Source organism: Dermacentor silvarum, chromosome 1 (genome assembly GCF_013339745.2).
Source record: "Dermacentor silvarum isolate Dsil-2018 chromosome 1, BIME_Dsil_1.4, whole genome shotgun sequence".
In the NCBI taxonomy this organism is placed as follows: Eukaryota; Metazoa; Arthropoda; class Arachnida; order Ixodida; family Ixodidae; genus Dermacentor; species Dermacentor silvarum.
Window position 1 is genome coordinate 367,882,033 of NC_051154.1, and position 20,181 is coordinate 367,902,213.

The 20,181-nt window shown below is 46.6% G+C and overlaps 2 protein-coding genes across 2 annotated transcripts in view; both read left to right on the forward strand.

The window, feature by feature from the left end:
- Positions 1 to 2,494: 2,494 nt before the first annotated feature.
- On the forward strand, positions 2,495 to 8,016 carry LOC125943581 (lysine-specific histone demethylase 1B-like). Its single transcript, XM_049663017.1, has 4 exons — positions 2,495 to 2,523; positions 3,417 to 3,506; positions 6,737 to 6,962; positions 7,909 to 8,016. Exons 1-4 carry the CDS (start codon positions 2,495 to 2,497, stop codon positions 8,014 to 8,016), a joined length of 453 nt encoding a protein of 150 aa, XP_049518974.1.
- Positions 8,017 to 10,167: 2,151 nt separating this feature from the next.
- The window catches only part of LOC119445343 (lysine-specific histone demethylase 1B), an 85,310-nt gene continuing 75,296 nt past the window's right edge, over positions 10,168 to 20,181 (forward strand). Inside the window, exons 1-7 of the mRNA XM_049663023.1 lie at positions 10,168 to 10,467; positions 11,158 to 11,487; positions 12,656 to 12,697; positions 15,354 to 15,495; positions 15,796 to 15,873; positions 16,616 to 16,740; positions 19,755 to 19,988. Of these exons, the coding sequence (XP_049518980.1) occupies positions 10,168 to 10,467; positions 11,158 to 11,487; positions 12,656 to 12,697; positions 15,354 to 15,495; positions 15,796 to 15,873; positions 16,616 to 16,740; positions 19,755 to 19,988 (1,251 nt within the window). The remainder of the gene's footprint in view (positions 10,468 to 11,157; positions 11,488 to 12,655; positions 12,698 to 15,353; positions 15,496 to 15,795; positions 15,874 to 16,615; positions 16,741 to 19,754; positions 19,989 to 20,181) is intronic.

The following is a 20,181-nucleotide window of genomic DNA, read 5'->3' on the forward strand; positions in this document are numbered from 1 at the left end:
CTTTGAGCACCTTGGAATAATGAATTGAGAACATTGGCATAAAGACAGTCTTGTTAATGTAGCATGGTCGAAGATGGAGATCTATGCGACATAGCCAACTGAACAATGTGGTTCTTGGTTTACTGTGTAGCACAATCGTAACATCATTTTTGTCTGGTTCCGATAAATGGCCACATATTTTAATGTTTATGACAGAAGAGTCATTGCTGTTTCATTGCGGCCTTTGAGAGTAGATGCTGTTAGTAGTGCAATACTAACAGTTTGGTTTTACTGGTGTTAGCATGAGTGGCAAGTGCGAATAAGTGACACCTCTTGTTTCTTAAATTGGATTGGCTTCTGAGTGTAATCTTACCTAAAATCAGTTTCATCTCAATGGAAAGAGTGCATGTGCAAAGCATGTTAACAAATCCAGCATAAGGTGACACACACGTTCGGACAAAGATGAGCACATCATTGTATGAGCCTGGTACATTGAAACCCTATTTTTTGGCATTCGCATGCATCATCATTTACTGTCCCGCCGCAATAAGTGCGAGAGAAAAATGTATTTGTGCACTACCATTCTGATGGTCGTGCAGTGCATTGTTTTCCGCCAGATGGCAGGTAGCACAAGCTCTCGTGCAGAAGGCTGATTGCCCTATTATGGTTGCCAAATTTCTAGCAGTGTTGTTAGAGGAGTGTTGTGTCAGGCTTTGGTAATCTTGGTTTGCAGATGTTAAGCAGGGAGGAGTTACATCAAGTCGTGTCATCTGGAAGTCAGAAGTACAGCTCGCAACTTTGTCACATGGTTTATTTGTGCGGGCCTACAGAAAAGCAGCTTGTTCACATGAATAGACATTATTGTGCGCAGTCTCTTAAGCTATGTGATGTGTTACCTTTGCATTGTGCATTACCTTAGTTATATCTTAATGAGCCAGCAACAGTTGCCCAGATGATGACAACCTTCCCTTTCTCATTCTGTAATTTCTTGCAAAGCCTCAACCTCAGTTCACACCAAGCCCACATTGTTGTCTGTGCCCCCACTTTTAATTTCGGTGCTGGTTTGTTGAAATGCAAGTTGTGAGGTAGACTATAGAAGCTAAGCATTCGGCCTTCCTATTGGCTAAAGAGTCCAGTAGCTTCCACAGAGCTGTGAATAACTTGTGGGATGGAGTGTAGCTAGCTAGTTAGGTAGTGTCTTCATGCTACGCTTCCCAGTGACCCAAGTTGTCTACTAGCACAGGCCACTCGGTATTTGCTGGCTGCTGTCTTGCTAGGCAGACATGGGTCGCCGGGTACGTGCCCAAACAGATAACTTGCTCTCCATAACTGTATAACATGAGCATAATCATTAAAATCTCTAATAATAGTGAATTTCCCATCACCAAATTACATCTGAACCACAACTTGAATGCTAATCGCATTAATCTTGATAATCATCCCCAAAGGATGCGTTCCCCCCCTTTTTTTTCTTTTTTTGTGGGGTGAATGGCCAATAATCGATAATTTTCTTTGCAGGAGGGCACAAAGTGCCAGCAAAATGCCCAAGCGTGCATGCATCAAGAACAATGGTGAAGCATTGCCGCCGCCACGAGCCTCTCTGCGGGTGGCCAAGCGTCGGCTGTTGAGCAGGCAGCCAGCCGGCGAAAGCCACACGATGGTGCACAAGTGTGAGACAACGAGCTGCCAGGAGACCCGGCCCAGCTGCTTTGCCCGCACCTCTAAGAGGCAAGCCCCCCTGACTTGATTCTCCTAAAGGTTATCTGAAACAATACTTGGGTCTCGTAATAAGTCTAGTTTCACGTAGGGTAAATATAGAACAGTCTTTGCTCAAAGTTTTAAGCTCGAAGTATGCATGCGTCTCAAAAAAGCTAGCAAAATTGAACGTTTGTGACACCGAAACTTGAAGATACACGGCCATTACCATTTGCCATAAATGACACGCCACCCAGCACGTTAAGAGTCAGCACAGCTCCTCAGCAGGGTCTCTGAGAATAGCCAGCACTCGTGGCACATTGACCAACTCAAAGGCGACGTGCTGGAATTCGCATCACGGTCATCTGCTAACCACTTGATTCACCTGTCACTTGCTTAGGTGCTATTTATAAGCTGTTACTAAGAAAATTTGGCAATTAAGAGCCTTGCAGCTTTGCCAAGGTTACTTCAATAATATATTTTACTCGTTTATTATCAATTTACGTAGCCAAAGTATCTCGTAGTCAAGAGCAAGATCTCCTTTCAGGTAAATGTGAAATGCAGAGCCTAAGACAACCACCGGATTGATTCGCAGGAAACCTGTTACATTGGAATGCAAACCTATTTTTTTTAAATTACAATCAAGTATTCATTTGGATGCAGGGTCAAAAAGCAATACGTGCCTGACTGAAACAGGGTCCTTGACCCCGCACACTAGCGGCAGTAATGTGCATACGAAACAATATTATGTAGAAACAATTTTCGGTAATTAAACAAAGATTACCCAATGTTTAAGTTTACAGCACAAATTGTTAAGGCAATGGTGTCCTTAAATTTATGCACGGCAAGGTACAATCAACATAATTTCCAAGATGTACAAGGGAAAACATAAAGCTAAATGAATTTTTTGTACCTTGCTGTGCATGGCACAGAAAATGCATCAAAAATAGACAACATTTCTGTATATTGTATTTGGTAGATCCCCTAAAGCTGATAAATATTATCATTAGTTTACGGCTTGCATGAAATTTCTTAAAAAGTGCTATTCACTTGCTGTGGTGGCTCAGTGGCGACGGTGTTGCGGTGCTAAGCATGAAGTCGCCGGTTCAAGTCCTGGCCACTGCAGCTGCATTTTGATGGGGGTGAAATGCAAAAACAATCGTGAACCATCGCAAGTGGTCAAAGTTATGCTAGCCTCTCCCACTAAAGCCTGTTTCATAATCATGTCCTGGTTTTGGCATTTAAAAGCTCCAGAATTTAATTTTGCTATAATTCATGCCTGAACCTGCTCTCTTTTGCACCAATTTCAAACTGTTCACATTGAAATAGGACACGATTAATTGTCCCAACAACGAATTGAGGTGTCATACTGTAATTAGTACTGTGATGACAAAAAACGACACGGGAAGGCAGTGCTGCTAGAGCGAAACTTCTCACGCACTTTGCGCGGAGCCTCAGCTACTTCCCATCCTTGACTGTAGATGGCGATAATTGTCTGTTCTGTCTAAGGTTGGTCTACGGTGCCTCAGTGCGCTCCTCCTTCCCCTAGCAGATAGACGGAATGCGCCAGAGCTCTGCTCGCTGAACATAGACTGCGAGATACAGAAAACTGGCTTGACTCAGAGAAAAATGCTTCACTATAAAGAAAAAGAATGCTTCACAAAAAGAAAAATTCTTGTCAATATTTCTTTAATCCATTTATTTCAAAAACAGTAATTAAAAAAAAAACTTGTTACATGCAGGTGCTGTGGTGACGGCTACACTTCCCGATGGTACCATCTCTCATCGGGTGAACATTTCTGCAACGAGTGCTTCGACTACTATTATCGCAGGTAACAACACTTGAGTGTGCTAGCCCCTTTGATTTTCTTTTAGTTATAAGGCATTGGTGAGTTAACTGAAGGGCAAACTAATTGTTCGTGAATTCAGGTTCACAAATGTCAGTGTCTTAGATAACTTGGTTGCTTACTGCTGATGGGTGCATCCACACTGGTGGTTTACAAAGGTGTCAAGACCAACTGTGACTGGCCACAAAGGAGCAACTTGTGGCGACTGCTGTTTGCATGGGCTACTACGACCTGCCCATCTCCACACCGAAATGTCTGGTGAATGGTGCCTCTCATGTCACCTTGCACCGCCATCGCCGCGTAAAGATAAGCAGCAATGTATGCAGACGTTATGCTCCTCACCGCTAATTTGTTGAGCAACATTCTCGCTGCAGTCGCTCTACTGAAAAAAATCTAGCAGCATTCGACTGAACCAAAACAGTCATTTCTTAACCATTTGCAACCAGCTTGATCACATGACCTTTGACAGTTGCCGGTGTGAATGAGCCCGAAGTCTAAATAAAGGAGAAGGGTAGGTGGCCATGTGACAAGCACTTCCGTGCCATGTGTGAACAACAAAGGTTCAGGTGGTGGCTAGTGTCGGCCACTCCTGACCAGGAGCTCACATGAGGCAATAGATGCAGTTGCAAATACGAAATGCTTTAGTAATTGAACAGGAGGAGTACTAACTCATATTTCTAAAGTTATAAAATCTCTAACACGCGTTTCTTACACTTAGAAAGACCATGCTTAGCGAGAATGAAAATTGGGACACACTTGTAAGATATTGTTATTTGATAAAGTTGGTCTCGAAATACTGGATCTTACATCTTCAACATTACCATGACATTTTTACAGAGAGTAATATCTGCTGATGTCATGTACAGTGACTTTGCTTATGAAAAACAATTAAGAGTGCTGCATGCGTTTCTTCTGGCTGTGCTCTAGAATGGCAACTGCGGCGATACCAGCAATAGATTACCCTATTGCAAAACCCAGTATCCAGTGCCCAGTGCCATGCCTGATTATGGGCCCAGTGTCACGCGCTGGATACTGGGACGCTGGCAAGGCGTGGCATACTGCGAGGCGCTGGGCGCGGGGTACTGGTGCTAAATGCAGCTCTAGAGTGAGAAATACGTGGTGCCTGGCTACCTTATATATTTTTTCAAATACGAAAAGGAACAGAGAGCGCTGTAAGGCAATAAAGAAAGAAAAAAAAAGTAACAGCAAAATTAGCCCCTAGGATTCGAACCAACGACCTGCAGATCCCAATCCCAGTATCTTACCACTAGGCCATGCTGACTCATATTTGCCAATTCATATTTTGCCATGTCAACGCGCAGACACAGTAGCAGCTTTACACAGACGTCTCGCACAGGCATGGTAGATGCGATATCGCCTTCAACTAAAACTTACGCCTCTATCAAAACGGAAAAGTTGTTGTCCGTATTGCATAGTATACCTGGAAGTGCTGCAACACTGATTTGCTTTTGCGATTGGTATATTAATTACGAAAAAAGCCTTAGATGAACCGCCGACCCGGGATGTTGTACGGGCTGTTACTGCCGATTTTGACAGACGTTTCTTGTTCTTCACGCAAAGGTAATGCAACATTTCCATAGCTCGACAATGATTTTCAATCGACACGTATGTTTAGCCACATATCTCCGGCAGAGAAGCGGTCGGTTAATGCGGCTGGCAGCCTTCAGCAACAGCACACATAGGTATGTTTATAACGCTTCATATCGGCTCTCATTGCTTGTTGTGCTGACACTGTAGACACAAAAGAATGGCCTGTTTAAAAACACCGATGGGAAAGCTGAACTACAGAGTGATTTATCCTCGTTAGACTTGTTGATTTCTCAGCCTAGACGGCCCGATAGAGTGTAGACGGACTCGGCAAGTACGGTAGGCCTAGCCTTCGGGGGAAGCAGATGATCTCGGTTTGGTTACCTGGCGAATGAGAAAATGTTTGTATTTGAGCTTCAGAACCTTTTAACTATTCTTTTTGCTACACCAGGGAAAATGTAAGCGCATGAATCGCCACAGCTTTGTTGTCGGTGCAATAATATCAATCAGCGGCAGGCTTCCTGAGGTCCGTTCGAACGTGTCTGAACGGCTGCTGGGTTTCGTGTCGACTGTACAACACTGCGACAACTCGCAGTCATCGCTTGCGTACAAACTACTAGAAAACGAGGCGTAATCTGCATTTGCTTAATTTCGTTCACGAATACAGCTATCCGCACAGTCAAAAGGAAAATGTACAAAGCGAAAGGGATCCGAAGTGTCGCGTATGCATGGGCTAGCTCACGCACCTTTATTCCAAGCTGCAACACCGCCGACACGAAACAGACATTTATGATCCCAAATTATAGCGCTGCTTAGGACAGGATCTGTTTTTTAGACAGTAGATGCCCACGAAATTGTATCCAGCATTTAATATTCCACAGCGTCTATACTCCGGCAGTGTGGCACAAACGAAACCAGCGCAGTCTCCAGTACGAGCCAGCGAACTCCAGCGACAACCAGCGTGTGTACAGCGCACACCACTACACCCCAGCGTCATAGCAGTGAAACCAGCGTCTCGTCCAGTGTGACCCAGCATTTATCCAGCGAGCTTACCAGTGTCGCAGTGACTCCCAGTGACTCCCAGCGTGTGCCAGTGTCCCCAGTGCCAAAAAACGCGCTGGTTTCACACTGGAAGGCACTGGAAGATGCTGGTTTTTGCAATAGGGTAAACCTGTGTATCATGATGCTTCACTTATGATGGTAGAAGTTAAAGACTGATTGAAGCCAATCGTTGCCACGCGGCAAACTTGAGAGGACAATGCTAAGTTTAAAGATATCGACAACCATTATATGATGTACCTCTTTTATTATTATTATTATTGCAATGGAAGGCTTAGGTCGAGTGTCCAGCCCTACAGATGTAATGCAGAAAATATGGAACATTATTCATAATTCTTGATGCTTGATTCTATCTCTATAAATCATGGCCTTTTCATTTCCATCGAAATGTCATGGCACGTTTTGGCCTGGCATCAGTCCTCTTTAAGCAAGGACGATGCTTAGATTCATGTGCTAACGATCATTCCCATGCCAGATGAAGTGCTGTACCAGTGGCATGTGTCAACACCAGCACCAGATTTTCCCCTAGTAATTTTAGTAGTGGCACTCCCAAGGGGCTGGCACCAGATGTCACTGCCTCATTGTTGTCGTTCTCCTCTGTCCCTCAGCACCAAGCCTGGTTACGTGGAGTACTCGGGTTGGCGGGAGCACTGGTCACGCAATGCCCGCTTGAAGGCCTCGCTTCGCCTCTTCATGGCCGACCAGGTCCTGCCGTTCTGGGCGCAGTGCGTGCGCTGTCGCAAGTGGCGCTGCCTACCCAAGAGGGACGACCTCACACCGGAGTTTGTCGACACATTCACGTGCAGTTATATCCCATCGTACGACAACACCTCGGTGGGAGCATTAGCTTATTCCGAATCCCTGATGATTGCTAACCCTTTCATCACCATTGACAAGTCTACTGTCCAACCTGACTATCTCGAACCTCTTTTACATTGAATTATCCCTTATACAGTCGAACCCACTTATAACAATACCAGTTTTACCAATATATCGGTTATGACAATGAAAAGCTGCTGCACTGTCCATTTTTGTATGTTTTCTATGGTAAAATAACCAGCTTACTACAATGCCCCCATGCCTCATTATCGGTTATAACAAGGAAGTCTGGCTCCTGAGTGATTGTGCCAAAAGGTAGTGGAATCCGAAATCCTAGAAAAAAAAAGAAATTCCAGCCGCTGCACCCTCCCCGCCGTGCGCTCATACAATAGAACCAGTTTTCCAGTCTTCGCATCGCCAGCCTCACGCACCTCTCTCCTGCCGCCCTTCCACCCCTCCGAAACACGAATGGACCTCGCCAACATGCCGACGGCGCTGATCTGCTCGCTCGCCCCTCATTATGCGCAGTTTTCCAATGCATTTGGTTCTTTGTGTTAGTTGATTGTGTCGAAGTCATTCCTGGCCACGTGGTTTCTCCGTCTCGTTTGAATCGCTGCTGAAATGGAAGAGGGCTGATCCGCCCGCTGATAATCGGAAGACGTTGCTGGTGAAAAGAAAGTGCATGGCTATCGATTGGGAGGCGAAGTGCAGTATTGTGAAGGACTACAAAGAGGGTAAGAAAGTGTGTGACTTCGTTAAGAAGTACGCACTATCGCAACCGGTGGTGTCAACGATCATCCGCCTCATTGAGAAGTTCGACAAAGAAAAGTGCTCGCTTGACAGTGGCCGCAAACGCGTTTGACAAGGTGCCTATAAGGAGGTGGAGGAGGCCCTCTACGAGTTGTGTATTGGTGGCCGTGCCCTGAACTTGCCTATCACCGGGCCGATTCTGGCCACATAGGCAGAGCAGTTTGCCCTGCTGATTAACAATGTGGACTTCCAGCCAGGTGGCGGCTGGATACAGCGCTTCAGAGAGGCACAGCGTTGTCTACAAAGCCGTCACCGGTGAGGGAGCTTCGCTTGATGTGGAGGCAAAAGAGAAGTGGGAGCAAGAAACGCTGCCCCGCATCCTTGACAACTACGTTGACGCCCACATATACAATAGCGTTGAAACGGGGCTGTTTTCCCAGATGTTGCCCTTCAAGACGCATGCACTGAAAGGAGACACGTGCGGCAAAAACAGCAAGCTGCGCCTCACAGTTTTTTTTGCACCAACATGGACAGGAGTGACAAGTGCCCCGCATTTGTCATTGGTAAGTAAAAAAATCCCCGCTGCCTCCGCGGTGCTGCCAGGATACCAGTATGCTACCGTAACAATCTCAAGGCATGGATGACGCGAGAACTTTTCGCGAGTGGCTGTTGGAGTTTGATCAGCACATCAAGCGATCGAAGAGGAAGGTGGTGCTCGTCCTGGATGATTGTATTGCCCACCGCTCCATGCCCAAGCTCTCAAATATGGAAGTTTTTTTCCTGCATTCGAACACGATGGCAGGCTTGCAATCCATGGACGCCGGCATGATCGCCAATTTTAAGGTGATGTATCGTCGCCACATCCTGAGCAAGATAGTCTTGTTGATGGACATGGCCGCACGGAAAAGAAGGAGGGAGCAACCAGACATGAAAAGTAATCTGCTTTTGGCCTTGCAGTTTATATTTGGTGCATGGTCTGAAGTTGGCACTTCTATGGTGCGGAACTGCTTTAGGTGAGCGTGCTTTGTCCGAGGCAGGAGTGTCTTAGACAAAGCCTGTGAAATTCCCCCCGACAAAGTGATGGCAGAACTTTGGTCCGCAGTCGATGAGGATCCTTCACAACTCGGAAAAGTTTCTGCATGTAGACGACGTATTAGTAACATCAGAACTTCTCGCCGATGAGGCGATCGTCGCGAGCGTGCTTGAATCGGACAGTGACGATGGCAGCGATGACACAGTAAGGCAGGCTGCCTCAACGTTGTCCTCGCAGGGGGCCCTGTAGTTGATTCAGGCCCTCCAGAACTTCGTTGTCGCGAGGGACTTTCTGCTGCACTACGTGGAGTACCTGGATGCCATGGAGAAGGATGTCGGCAAGCTTCACGTAAAGCAAGAAAGGCTGACGGACATGGGGTTTTCTCGTGCAAGCCAGCAAGAAGTACGTGGCGAAATGCTTGTGGCAATTTCACCCCAGCGTTTCTTCAGGATTTCTCAAGCTGAGAGGCAGCCGTGGAAACCTCATATTTTTTACAAGGCCCCTTTTGGGGCCACCAAAACGATGCCTTGCCGGAGCTCGCTTGTCACTTGCCATCCATGACCCCTCTTTGCTGTTGTTATAGCAGTGCCATTCTTGAACGCCTACAGCCATGGCTTGTTACACGCGATGGGAGTGCGTAGGAAGCAGAGTTACAGTTGTTTTAAGGAGCTAACACTAACAGCAGCCGGATGGGGGAAGGTGTTGAGGAGGAGCACTGGCCTCCCTGTTATTATACAGTCGAACATGGATATATCGAACATGGATACATTGAATTATTGTCTGTATCAAAGTCGTAAATTATCCCCTTGAAAATTTTGTGTAAAAGTATAGAAATTCGTATGTTTATATTGAACGGTATTTTTACCCGCCATTGCATATATTGAATGCCGTGCGAGCTCGGCACTCGCTGCACCCGTGAGCTTCGCGGCACCATGCCTCCGCCGAAACCCGAAATGCTCGGAAAATGCGACAGCGATGGAGGCTCGGACTGTACTCCCGCTGCGCATGTTCTCAGACTTGCGGAACAGCATTTTCTTTTCTTTTCTCTCTCTCTCATTCTTCCCCATATAACCATAGTGATCGGCTCAGAAAAGGTAAGAGTACAGGAACGAAGGCGCCGGCGGTCTCCTCCTTTTTTTTTTCTTGTTGTCGTTGCTTTTTCGCGAGTTTTGCTCAGCCAACAACAGCTCGCGCCTTTTGTATGTCGTTGTCACCCTCGGAGGTGGCCATCACGAGCGCTTTGTTGGCGGAGGCTGTTCATTCTTGTGTTTTGTGCGCATTCTTGTGTTTCGTGCGCATTGTTGTTTTGCGTGCGCGTTGTGCATGGTGTTGGTGTGCGAAGGCGCAGCGGACTGCTCAAATTTTCAAGTTCTACATGCGTCGTGTACGCGTCTCACGACATGTGTGACTGGATCGCGGTGGGTTGACGGGGAAGCAATGGCCGCAACAAGCACTAGCAGCGTCAAGACGTGCAAGGACCTGGACTTTGCGACAAATCTGAAAGCCATTCCGCACATTGAGGCGGCCGAGAAAAGTTCGACAGTGGCAGACGACTTTGCGATTCCTCGGAGCATTCTAAGCACCTTGTTAAAAAACAAGGCGGACATAAAGTCAAAAGCGGCGAAGCAACGAACATTAAGAGCTTGTCGTGTGCACGCTCCTGCCCACGAAAAAATTGAAAAGGAGAGCATGGTTTTTAGAGGTCCGGGCATGAACATTCTGGTGGATGGCCCAATGGTAATGGCTAAGGCCAAATGGTTTGCCCCTGCACTCGATGAAGACAACTTTGACAGCCAACAACAAAAAGTGGCTGCACAGGTTTAAGAAACGCCATAAGATAGTTGACAAAATCATTTCTGGCGAAAGCGGAGCTGTCAACAGCCAGGATATCCAGCAGTGGATTTCGAAGGAGTGGCCAGAAATTCGCACAAAGTTTTCTCCCGTGGAAATATTCAACGCCGATGAGACCGGGTTGTTTTGGCAGATGCTGCCCAGCAAGACAGGGGCAAGATGAGCAAAGTGCGTGAGCGTTCTGCTCACAGCTAACATGGATGGCTCTCGAAAGCTCCAGCGCTTTCTGATTGGCAAAGCAAGGGCACCGCGCTGCTTCAAAAACTGTAAACAGCTCCCCGTCCACTTCGCCTTCAATAAGAAGACGTGGATGACGCGTCAACTGTTTACAGAATGGCTGCAAGCGTAGGATGGTGAACTGGACAAGACGGGGTGTCACGCTTGCCTTCTCGTCGATAACTGCTCAGCCCATTACACCACCTGCGAGTTCGAAAACATTGAGCTCAAGCTTCCGCCAGCGAAAACGACAGCGAAGATGCAGCCGCTTGACCTAGGGCATCATTAAGTCGTTCAAGGTCGGTTACAGGAGGCAACTCATTGATAGGCTTTCGGTGAACCTCCGCATGGGGCACCAAGCTTAAGGTTGACCTGCTGGGGGCCATTCAAATGATGAAGGACGCTTGGAGAGGCGTGAAGCCGGATACCGTGGCCAACTGCTTCCAGAAGACAGGCTTCCTGATGGCGGAACTTTCCGAAACCTGTGAAGGTGACGAGTGCATAGATGACGCGTTTCGCAAGTTGTCGTCCCTTTTCCCTGCTGCTGTTCCAGCCAAAGTGTCTGCTGACTATTTTGTGAACGTCGACAGCAATGTTCAGGCTATTGCGAGCCTCACTGATAAAGAAATTGTAGCTGCAGTCGCAGGGACCCAAGCTGACAGCTTGAGTGGCGATGAAGATCGTCTGGACGTGGGGCGGCTACATGCTCATACTCCGCCGCTGAAGTGGCGGCAGCGTTCAGCTTGATTCGCCGTTGTTGCAGCGACAAGGAAGGAACCGGGCTGTCGCACCTGAACAGCCTCGATAAGATCAAGGTCAGCGTCTTCAATTTCATTGATGACTGATTGGTAGGTCATCGTCCACCACAGTTAAGGTCTCAGGGCCTGTATTTTTTTATATCGAATTTTTATTACATTGAATTAATTCGTGATCCCCTTCGAGTTCGATATTTCTGGGTTTGACTGTAGTTATCTCACAACAGCTCTGCTATCCCAATTATCGGTTATAACAATGAAATTTTCATGGCACTTGAATATTGTTATAAGTGGACTCGACTGTATTGAACAGTGTTTAACACCATTTAGTTACAGTGAGAATCGTTACACTTGCTGAAGTCACAATGACGACCATGTGTGTCTTGGGCCTTCTTATGCCTCAACGATTTGTGCAGTGCTTTGCATTACGTAAATCTGACCCACATCTGGTTGCTGGTTTTATGGGTTCGTAGCACTACCTTTTGCGATCTTTTCCAACTAATAACTGTACTTTGCTATGTCTCCAGAAAAAAGCAGCCCTTTTTTTTTCTTCCTCTATGCTTGAAGGGATTTTACCACGATTTGTGGCATAAAGTGCTGACAGAATTGTTTTGCAGACAAAATTCACATGGGTTCTGTGATTCGGAAGGCAGTTTTAGCACCATGGAAGAATATGTTTAATCTTCAGATGGTCAGCAAACGTCCTTGGAATAGAGCATTTTAGAAGAAAGCAACAATGAAGAACCCTACAGACCTGCAGTGGAAATCCTGGCCTCCACACACGAGAGTGCTTTGAGCGCCACCACACAGCACTGTTGAGAACCTCCAGAATCAATAAATTTTCTCAAATAAATCACTTGACAAGAGTTTGTTTACCTGAGCACTTTTCCTGATTGACGTCTAGATGTGCGAAATGGCTCCGTACCAGTATGACCGCAAGTTGGGTAAATGCATGTGACCGCAAAGGGTTAAATTGGCTTGCTTTTATATAAGGAAAGTTGGGCAGTATGTTTTTCTGTTGCGAGCACTTATCCCCTGTGTGCATGTCCTGTAGCTTCTCTATTTCTCTCCTCACTGTCTCCTTTTCTCTCTGATGTTCGCAGGAAGACACAGAAACAGACGAATGCTCTGTGCCTGAAGACCCAGTGAGTCTCATTTGGCATTTTTGATGGCATTCCCCTACAACTACAGCTCGGACCGCTTATAATGTAACTGCTTATTGTAATGCCGGACCAGATATAATGCTGTCTTTTATGACTCCCATTTGTCTTCCCATAGAACTCCCTGTATATGCATACCACTTAAAGTGCAGCTGTGCGAGACGAAACACAGGTTTTAATGCGGATTTTCAGAAAATCCCTCAGACAAGCCAGGGAGCACACTTTTCAACGAGGTGCGGCGGCCGAGGAGAGATTAATGAGGGCGTCACGAAGGAGGAAGACGTGCAGAGTGAGCGAACAAACAAGGAACAGAGGAAAAACAAAAAACGCAGCAGCAGTGTGCTGGCTCAGCGAGCATGCGGGGGTTGCTTAGGCAACAGAGAAGGCTTTTGCTCCAGCTGCACCGGATGTGCACGGTCTGCGCGCATAGCCGTTCTTAAGCTCTTCAGTTTGTGTGCAGAAAGTAAATGGAGTCACCGACTGTTCCTTTTTTTTCGGACCTGAACGGAGTTGCATGAATGTCAATTATCAAGCTGGCCAGAAAAACGAATTTCAATGCTAAAATCAATTTCTTGTTTTACAGCTTCAGAACTGCTCAAAAATTAGTCGAGGCTGTGAGTGCATGACGCATTCGCCCGTCACGAAGTGCAGTTACTGCACGCGCAACCTTGGCTTTGCGACGCTTTCAGTTACGTGTACCGCAAATTCATAAGTTTGAAACGTCCACACGCAAGCTTCGCCATTTGTACCTGTATGCGTACATGCAAATTTATTCTATACTTGTTCACGGTAGTTGCCGGCTTATGCCCGTGAAGCTCCACTTTGCACGCGCTGCCGTCAGTGCTACCTGCGCACGTGATGTCACGCCAGACCAACCTGCATTCGTCTGCTGTCAAGGGCAAGCTTTCTGCAACGGCATGCCACCCAACAGCCCGGCCTCCTCGCTGGCTAGGCCTAACCAGCAGGAGCCCCTTGTGCTTGATGCCGCTCAAGCAAACATTTCACTTGTCACCTGGGCCACCCCAGCTGACGTGGTGATAGCTGACACAGCTGATAGCTAGCAACAAGAAAGTTGCTAGCTGAGGGGTTCTGGAGTGCACGTGGCACAGTGCAGGGGCTCTACATTGAATATAATGAACATTCAAAAAATCAAATAGTGGATATTTGATTCACAAATCAAATTATTTGGTTTTGTGATATTCGAGTATACGCGCATCCCTGCTTTTTTTTGCTGAAAATGCATTGTGTGCTTCTTTGCAGTGTTCATAAAAGACATAGTCTCTCCAGGTAAATATAATGTGTTGTTTGTTGTGAGCAGATATAAAGTGAAACCAAGAAGACCAGGTTGTGTTCTCTCTCTCTGTGTCCTGTTTGTTTTTATACTATTGCTGTTCTTTCTGCCCTCCTTCTTTTAGGGCCTTTCTCTTCTCACCCTTTTAGAAGTTGCTTGTAGGCAAACAATACTTTACATTACCAAGGTTTCAAAAGAAAAAAAGGCTATCTTTCTTCTCGGAACAGCAGTCTGTGCAATTGCTGCACTGTTGTGCCCACTTGCCCTCATGTGTGCCCCTCACCATCGCACATGCGTGACTGCTACTGTGGCAGATGGTGAGTCAACAGAGGCGGCAGTGGCCATGTGACCAAATCTCCGTCAAAAATAGGTTTCTCTCTCGGGGCGAAGCCATAACGAATACTATAATCGGATGTTGCGAGTTAGTGTGATTGCTTGAAAAAGCATCCTGAGGTGAAAAATAGTCGTTTTTGTCGTGAGATGATCTCTGCTCAATGCATTCATTGTCCCATAAGCCACGCTGAGACAGACGCTGCCACTAATGTGGTCGTTATTGGGGTCATCATATGGGTCAAGCGCATGCATGTGGACTGGTTAACTTTGTGTTATCTGGTGAACTCCAATTTTAGGATCGAAGTAACAAACTGTTGGGCCGATAGAATTGCTTGGGTGCCGGTCGGAATCTTTGGTCGGGATCAAGTTAACCGAAATATCAAATTAATGGAAGTCTACTGTACTCAATTTCGGCTAGCCGAATGTAACACATGCAGCCACGAGAGTGCTTTAGAGCGCTTGAAGGCGACCAGCCAAATGCAGAAATTTTATCTGGACAAGTGGTCAGTTAACCTTGCAATTGATCAACTAATGCTTTAATCGTGAATAAATCGTGAATAAATCTATCATCGGTACAGATCACATGAACGAAATCAGCAAAGAAGTAAGGGACAGACCGATCTACATGGAAGCTGTGTGTCTCTTGAGACAAAAGCCACACATGCACATTGGATGTCAAGCTGGCGGGGCAAACGAATGCCATCACTGCAGCTGCACTTTTGGTCGCGTCCGAGTTTTACGTGCTCTATGTATCCACTCAAACAACGTGCCATGTCATATTTAAGAAACTACCTCGGGAGCTACCATCTAAATACACGGGAATGGAGAGATTGTTTTGCTCAGCATCCACTGCAGTGAATTTGAAGAGGTTCATTACAGGGTAAATAATGTAATGAGATGTTACAGTTTTAATTTGGTTAGAAATTTTAATCTGTGCCCTGGTAGGAAGTCGTGAGAAATGCTGAAAGTGTGCGGTCACTCTTGTGTTCTCATCTACCAGTGGCAACGTTTGTGCAGAATGCCGCAGCCGCCATGCAGCCTGAGTGGATCTGCACGCTGATGCAGCCGCCATTTCTGATCGGCTCTCCAGCGCAACAGTTCCTGGGCGACTACTTTGCCGATGGGGTTGGAATGAGTCCCTCCTCCGAAGGTCCCAAGGGTGAGTAGCCACGTTTCATTTCTTGCTGCCAGGTCGGGCGAGTTTGGTGGAGGATCTACTCAATTGGTTGTGTGGGTGAATGAAATGGGTACGCCGGGGAATTTCAAAGTAAGTAGCGCAGGTGGAATTATTTACCAGGTATCACTGAGCAAACCTATAAAGTTGCTCGCCGACATTGGCGTGCAACAAGTCAATGCTTGTACCAAATATGCAGCACTGCCACATTGCTTGAAAGCAATTAGTCGAGTGTTGCTGGTAGAGTGCAACGAACCTGCTGGTGTCTTTGTGTCCATCCCACAGCTCCCGAAAGGACTACACGACAACAGAATGGCGCCAGTGACTTCGATGGCACCACCAGCAACTGCTATCTTGAGCCAGGTGAGGTCTTAAAGTTTTTTTGGCACTCGCAAAAAAGAAAAGAAAAAAAATTGTTAGATGCAGCATAAAATATGTCAGGAAAGTTGCACCTGCACCGCAAACTACAGTACTCCTGCAGACAGCATACTGGGGAATCAGCTGATTTGGTCCAGAATTTGATTGCTGTTTAATTTAACAAGGCTTGTTATATGTGCAGTAATTTAGTGGTGCTGGTTGGAAGTCAGGTGTAAACAAGAGACGCAGTAAAATGCACAGGTAGTCGGGTTTTAAACAATAAAACCCCATTAATTCTGATTTCACGGGACTGAAACAAAATGTACGAATTAACTAAATGTCGAATTATCAAGTGTATCAAGGAAACAATAAACAAATGCTTGCTAGGTCAACACACTTTTATAAACTGAACGAATAAGCAAATCCTGTTCTATTTTCCACAACAGCAGTGTGGAAGCTGCAATTCTTGCCATCTCACGACTGACTAGCGCTCACAGCTGTAAAGGCTTTGCTACTTCCTTCGCAGTGCAGCTGTGGTGTGTGTCTTTACCTGAAACATGCTTTCTTTTTAAATGCTTGCTATTCCCACACTCCCTGCCCTCGACGTCGTGTTCACTGGATTTTTGTGAATTTTAGTGTTCACGAGCTGGCAGGTATGGAAATGCCTGTGTGGTACAGGTATTGGAGATAGCACAGCTGCAGCACCGCATGACATTGCTCCTGATTGTGATGTTTGATGCATGCGCAGGGCAGCTGGCACAACTGCTGCAGCCCTTCTACCGCCCCGGGGAGAAGGGCAAGGCACTGTGCTTCCGCCCGGACATCATGGAGACCTACGAGATGGATGCCTTCCCAGAGTATGCACGAGAACAGGCAAGTGCCTACACTGGTCTTTGCTTTTAAGAGTGGCAGTGTGGTTGCTTTGTTTGATCTACCAGTACTGCTCTCGTGCATTAAAGAATGATGAGAACAAATTTGTCAACTGTTTAGTATTTGAACATGCATGGGACGTTGGTTACACAGTCAGTGCGGTTGTTGTGGTTACATTACTGCCACATTGTCATGTGGTTGGTGGCATGGTTACAGTCACTGTCATTGCACTTGTTTCTTGACACCAGGCAGCGGTATTCCTGCTGTTTCCATATAGTTCCTGTTGGTGAATGTGGTGATGCAGACTCCATCACTTCATTTTGGTTGCACACTACACTTTTGCTATGTTGTGATCTATGCTATGCTAGTGGCTAGTGACGAACATTAGTGCCAAGCACAAGGTGGCAGGAATGATTCTTGGTAGTGGACGCACATTCTGATGCAGGTTGGAATGCACAAATAATCATGCACCTAGATTTCATAGACACTGTGTGGTCAAAATTAATCCACTGTAGTGTTTCTTAACACGTATTGTGAGAGGGCTAGTTGTTACACGTCTGTACCTGTGTTCAGCATGAATGAGAACGAGAAAACAGAGGAACAAGCACAGGCGCTGCTTTTAACTAGAGTTGATTGCACAGCAAGCAGCCATTATGTTGTCTTTGTCTGGAAATATCTTGAAGAAGCATATCTTTTTGTTGTTGAAGTGAATATGCAAAAAATTTTCTAGCGCTGCTATCACAACAGCTGATATTGCTACGCAGTTACACTGTGTTCGTAGATGTTGCCACCACCTGCGCTGCAGCACTTGCAGCTATTAGATGACAGGGCATGGAAGGACGCCTTTAAGATACATGTGTTCGCCCTCCTGATTGGTTGAAGAACCCTGTAGCTTCCACAGTGCTGCACTGAACTACTGCAACAGGATATAGATTGCATAGACGTATACGTAATTAATTATGGGGAAAAGTGCATGTTGCAACACCGGGACACCAGAATCAATCAGTTATACAGTAAAATCTCGATATAACGAACTTCAGGGGACCGCGGTAAATGGTTCGTAATTCTGAAAAGTTGTTATAGTGAATATCCCGAAATTAAACATTCCGCCCATTAACTTATCAGTTCATAAGTTGTCACATATGAGCTATCCATGAAGACGTCGCTGTTGGCTCTCGACCCGCGCTGTTGGTATTTATCATAATAGTTTGTCATAGATTCCGGCGCCACGTACCACCGTGTAATAAGAGTGACACGCTAAAAACAGACACTGATGCCAAGAAAACTACTAACAAAAAAGGAAGCTCCCTGTCATCTCCAAAGCGCATTGTTTTTTGTTTGTTTATTTTCACTATCCTTGCCGTGGACACCGTAACTGTCTCTCTCGAGGCGGACACCTGAACTATTTTAAAGTGCAAGCGTGCGTAACTGACACCGCCCGAAAAGTACGAAGTGTGACCGTGTGGCAACCCCACAAGTGTGGAGGTTACATTTCTCCACGCGCGTAGCTACTACGGCTGCAGAAAGTGCGAAAGAGAAGCGCGGAAAGAAGGGCAAAAGAAGGAAGAGACGCACCTCCGTTGCTAGGCGGCACTTGTCTGGAAAGAACAAGTGCTCGCAAAACCTGGGCCGGTATTTTGTAGCGATGCGTTACGCCTTATTCTATACTAGTCTCATCATCCACCGCTCACGGCCGGCTGATCCCGTTGATAACATTGATAACGTGAGCAGACTGTTGCTCTGACCAAGTGCGAAAAGGCATTAGCATCGGAAAGGCAAGTCATCGCCTCAGCTAGAGTTCGAACAGTTCTGCACGTGACAATCACCACTTTGGGACCTTCTCAGAAATAATGGCTCGCCTGACTGTTCAGCTCACCCACTGTTACCCTGCCTCGAAACGAAAAAGCGCGAGTCGAGAGCCAAAGTATTTTGCGGTGATGCCCGACCCGATGCACGCCTTCTGGCCCTGCTGCTCTACTGAGCTGCGCTGTTGGAATATCCGTCCATGCGGGGCTTTCAGGCACACTGCACTGCTGTAGAACGCAAGGGCACTGTCTGAATCCATTGCAATGCACTCCAGCGTGTCATCTGAGGGTTGGGTGGCACGGAAAAGGCGTGCGCAAAAGAACCTGTATGCACGCACGGGCGACAGCCGCTTCCCATGCGACATGCCGCTGTCACCGATTCGCATGAGCGTCGCGTTGCTTTGGAGTCTTTTTCGAAACTTGTGGGTGATTATCATGCATGGGCGATTGCCCTTACGAGAGGTGGCAGCCCCGCTTCCCGACACGCCAATGCTGCTTGCCAGCGTATTTTTTTCCCCCTCAGGTGCCATCTCAGGTTTTCTGGACCCGTGCGCTGCGGCGTCAGCTTTCTGCGCCTTGTCTGCTAGCCTCCTGTTACCACTGCCATGACTGGATACATGGAAATCTAAGAATCCCAAATTTTGGAATATGAGTTCGTAGTACTGAGGTGTTGTTAACATGACACGGAAACTGATTAACGCGAGTTATTCTGAAAAGTTAGGTATTCTGTTCGTAGTACTAAAATATTTTTACATTGAAACTATAAGAAGTCAGCAGGGGATTTCTAAAAAGTTAGTTAATGTGGGGTTCGTAGTAAGGAGATTTTACTATTGCAAATGTGCACATCTTCACAAAACCGAATTTTTTCTTGTGTCGGCAATATTGATAATGAAGCATGCTCATGCAGTCAACGTCCTCACGCTTGTTTCATTGATGCTAGGCACTGTTTTGGCAGCTTTTGTAGACCATGGTAACTTGATGATAACCATCAGTTATCATAGTTCTAGAATGGTTGCCTTCTTGTGAGGCAAATGTTTTTAAGAAAATTGAGTCCATGCAGTGTGAATAGACAGGACACATGGGAACGCAAACGACATACAGGGACACTACACAAGTTCAGTTTTCGAGAACATGTACCAACTAGTCCATGAACGGATTCTTTTAGAATGGAATTTCTCATTTTTAATGCGTCACTCGTCACTGTGGCCGCAGGTGATGTACCTAGGTGTGCGCAATGTGGTGCTTGCACTGTGGGCCCTGCGGCCCCATGCATGGCTTGACCTGAAATGGGTGTCGCGACACCTTTTGTGCCGGGGCCTGGCACGCATCCGGTGCCTGTTGGAGGCGCACAGGGTGCTCCGGTTCTTCACCGCGCGGGGCCTCATCAACCACGGCGCACTGCCCTCGCTGCGAAGCTGCCCGCCGCTGCCTCCATCTTGCCGAGAGGTGAGGCACGGCAGACGGTCTACAACCATCCCAGCCCTGTCCATCTGCTCTCCTATTTATTGTTGCCTCACCTAGCGTTGCAGCCATGAATGTTCACGGGGAGTTGAGATATAGAACAAATATTTTTTTTAATGTTTATCCTTCGAGTTATGGTGCTGAAAATTGTTACGCATATGCAATTTTATGCAGATAT

What these genes read in the sequence shown, in the direction of transcription:
- LOC125943581 (XM_049663017.1), top strand. Translation starts at nt 2,495, where the DNA reads ATGGTGTCCTTAAATTTATGCACGGCAAG. An exon ending in TTAAATTTATGCACGGCAAG is followed by an intron (nt 2,524 to 3,416) that starts GTACAATCAACA and finishes TGTTACATGCAG; the next exon opens with GTGCTGTGGTGACGGCTACA. An exon ending in CATCGTACGACAACACCTCG is followed by an intron (nt 6,963 to 7,908) that starts GTGGGAGCATTA and finishes CTGGCCACATAG; the next exon opens with GCAGAGCAGTTTGCCCTGCT.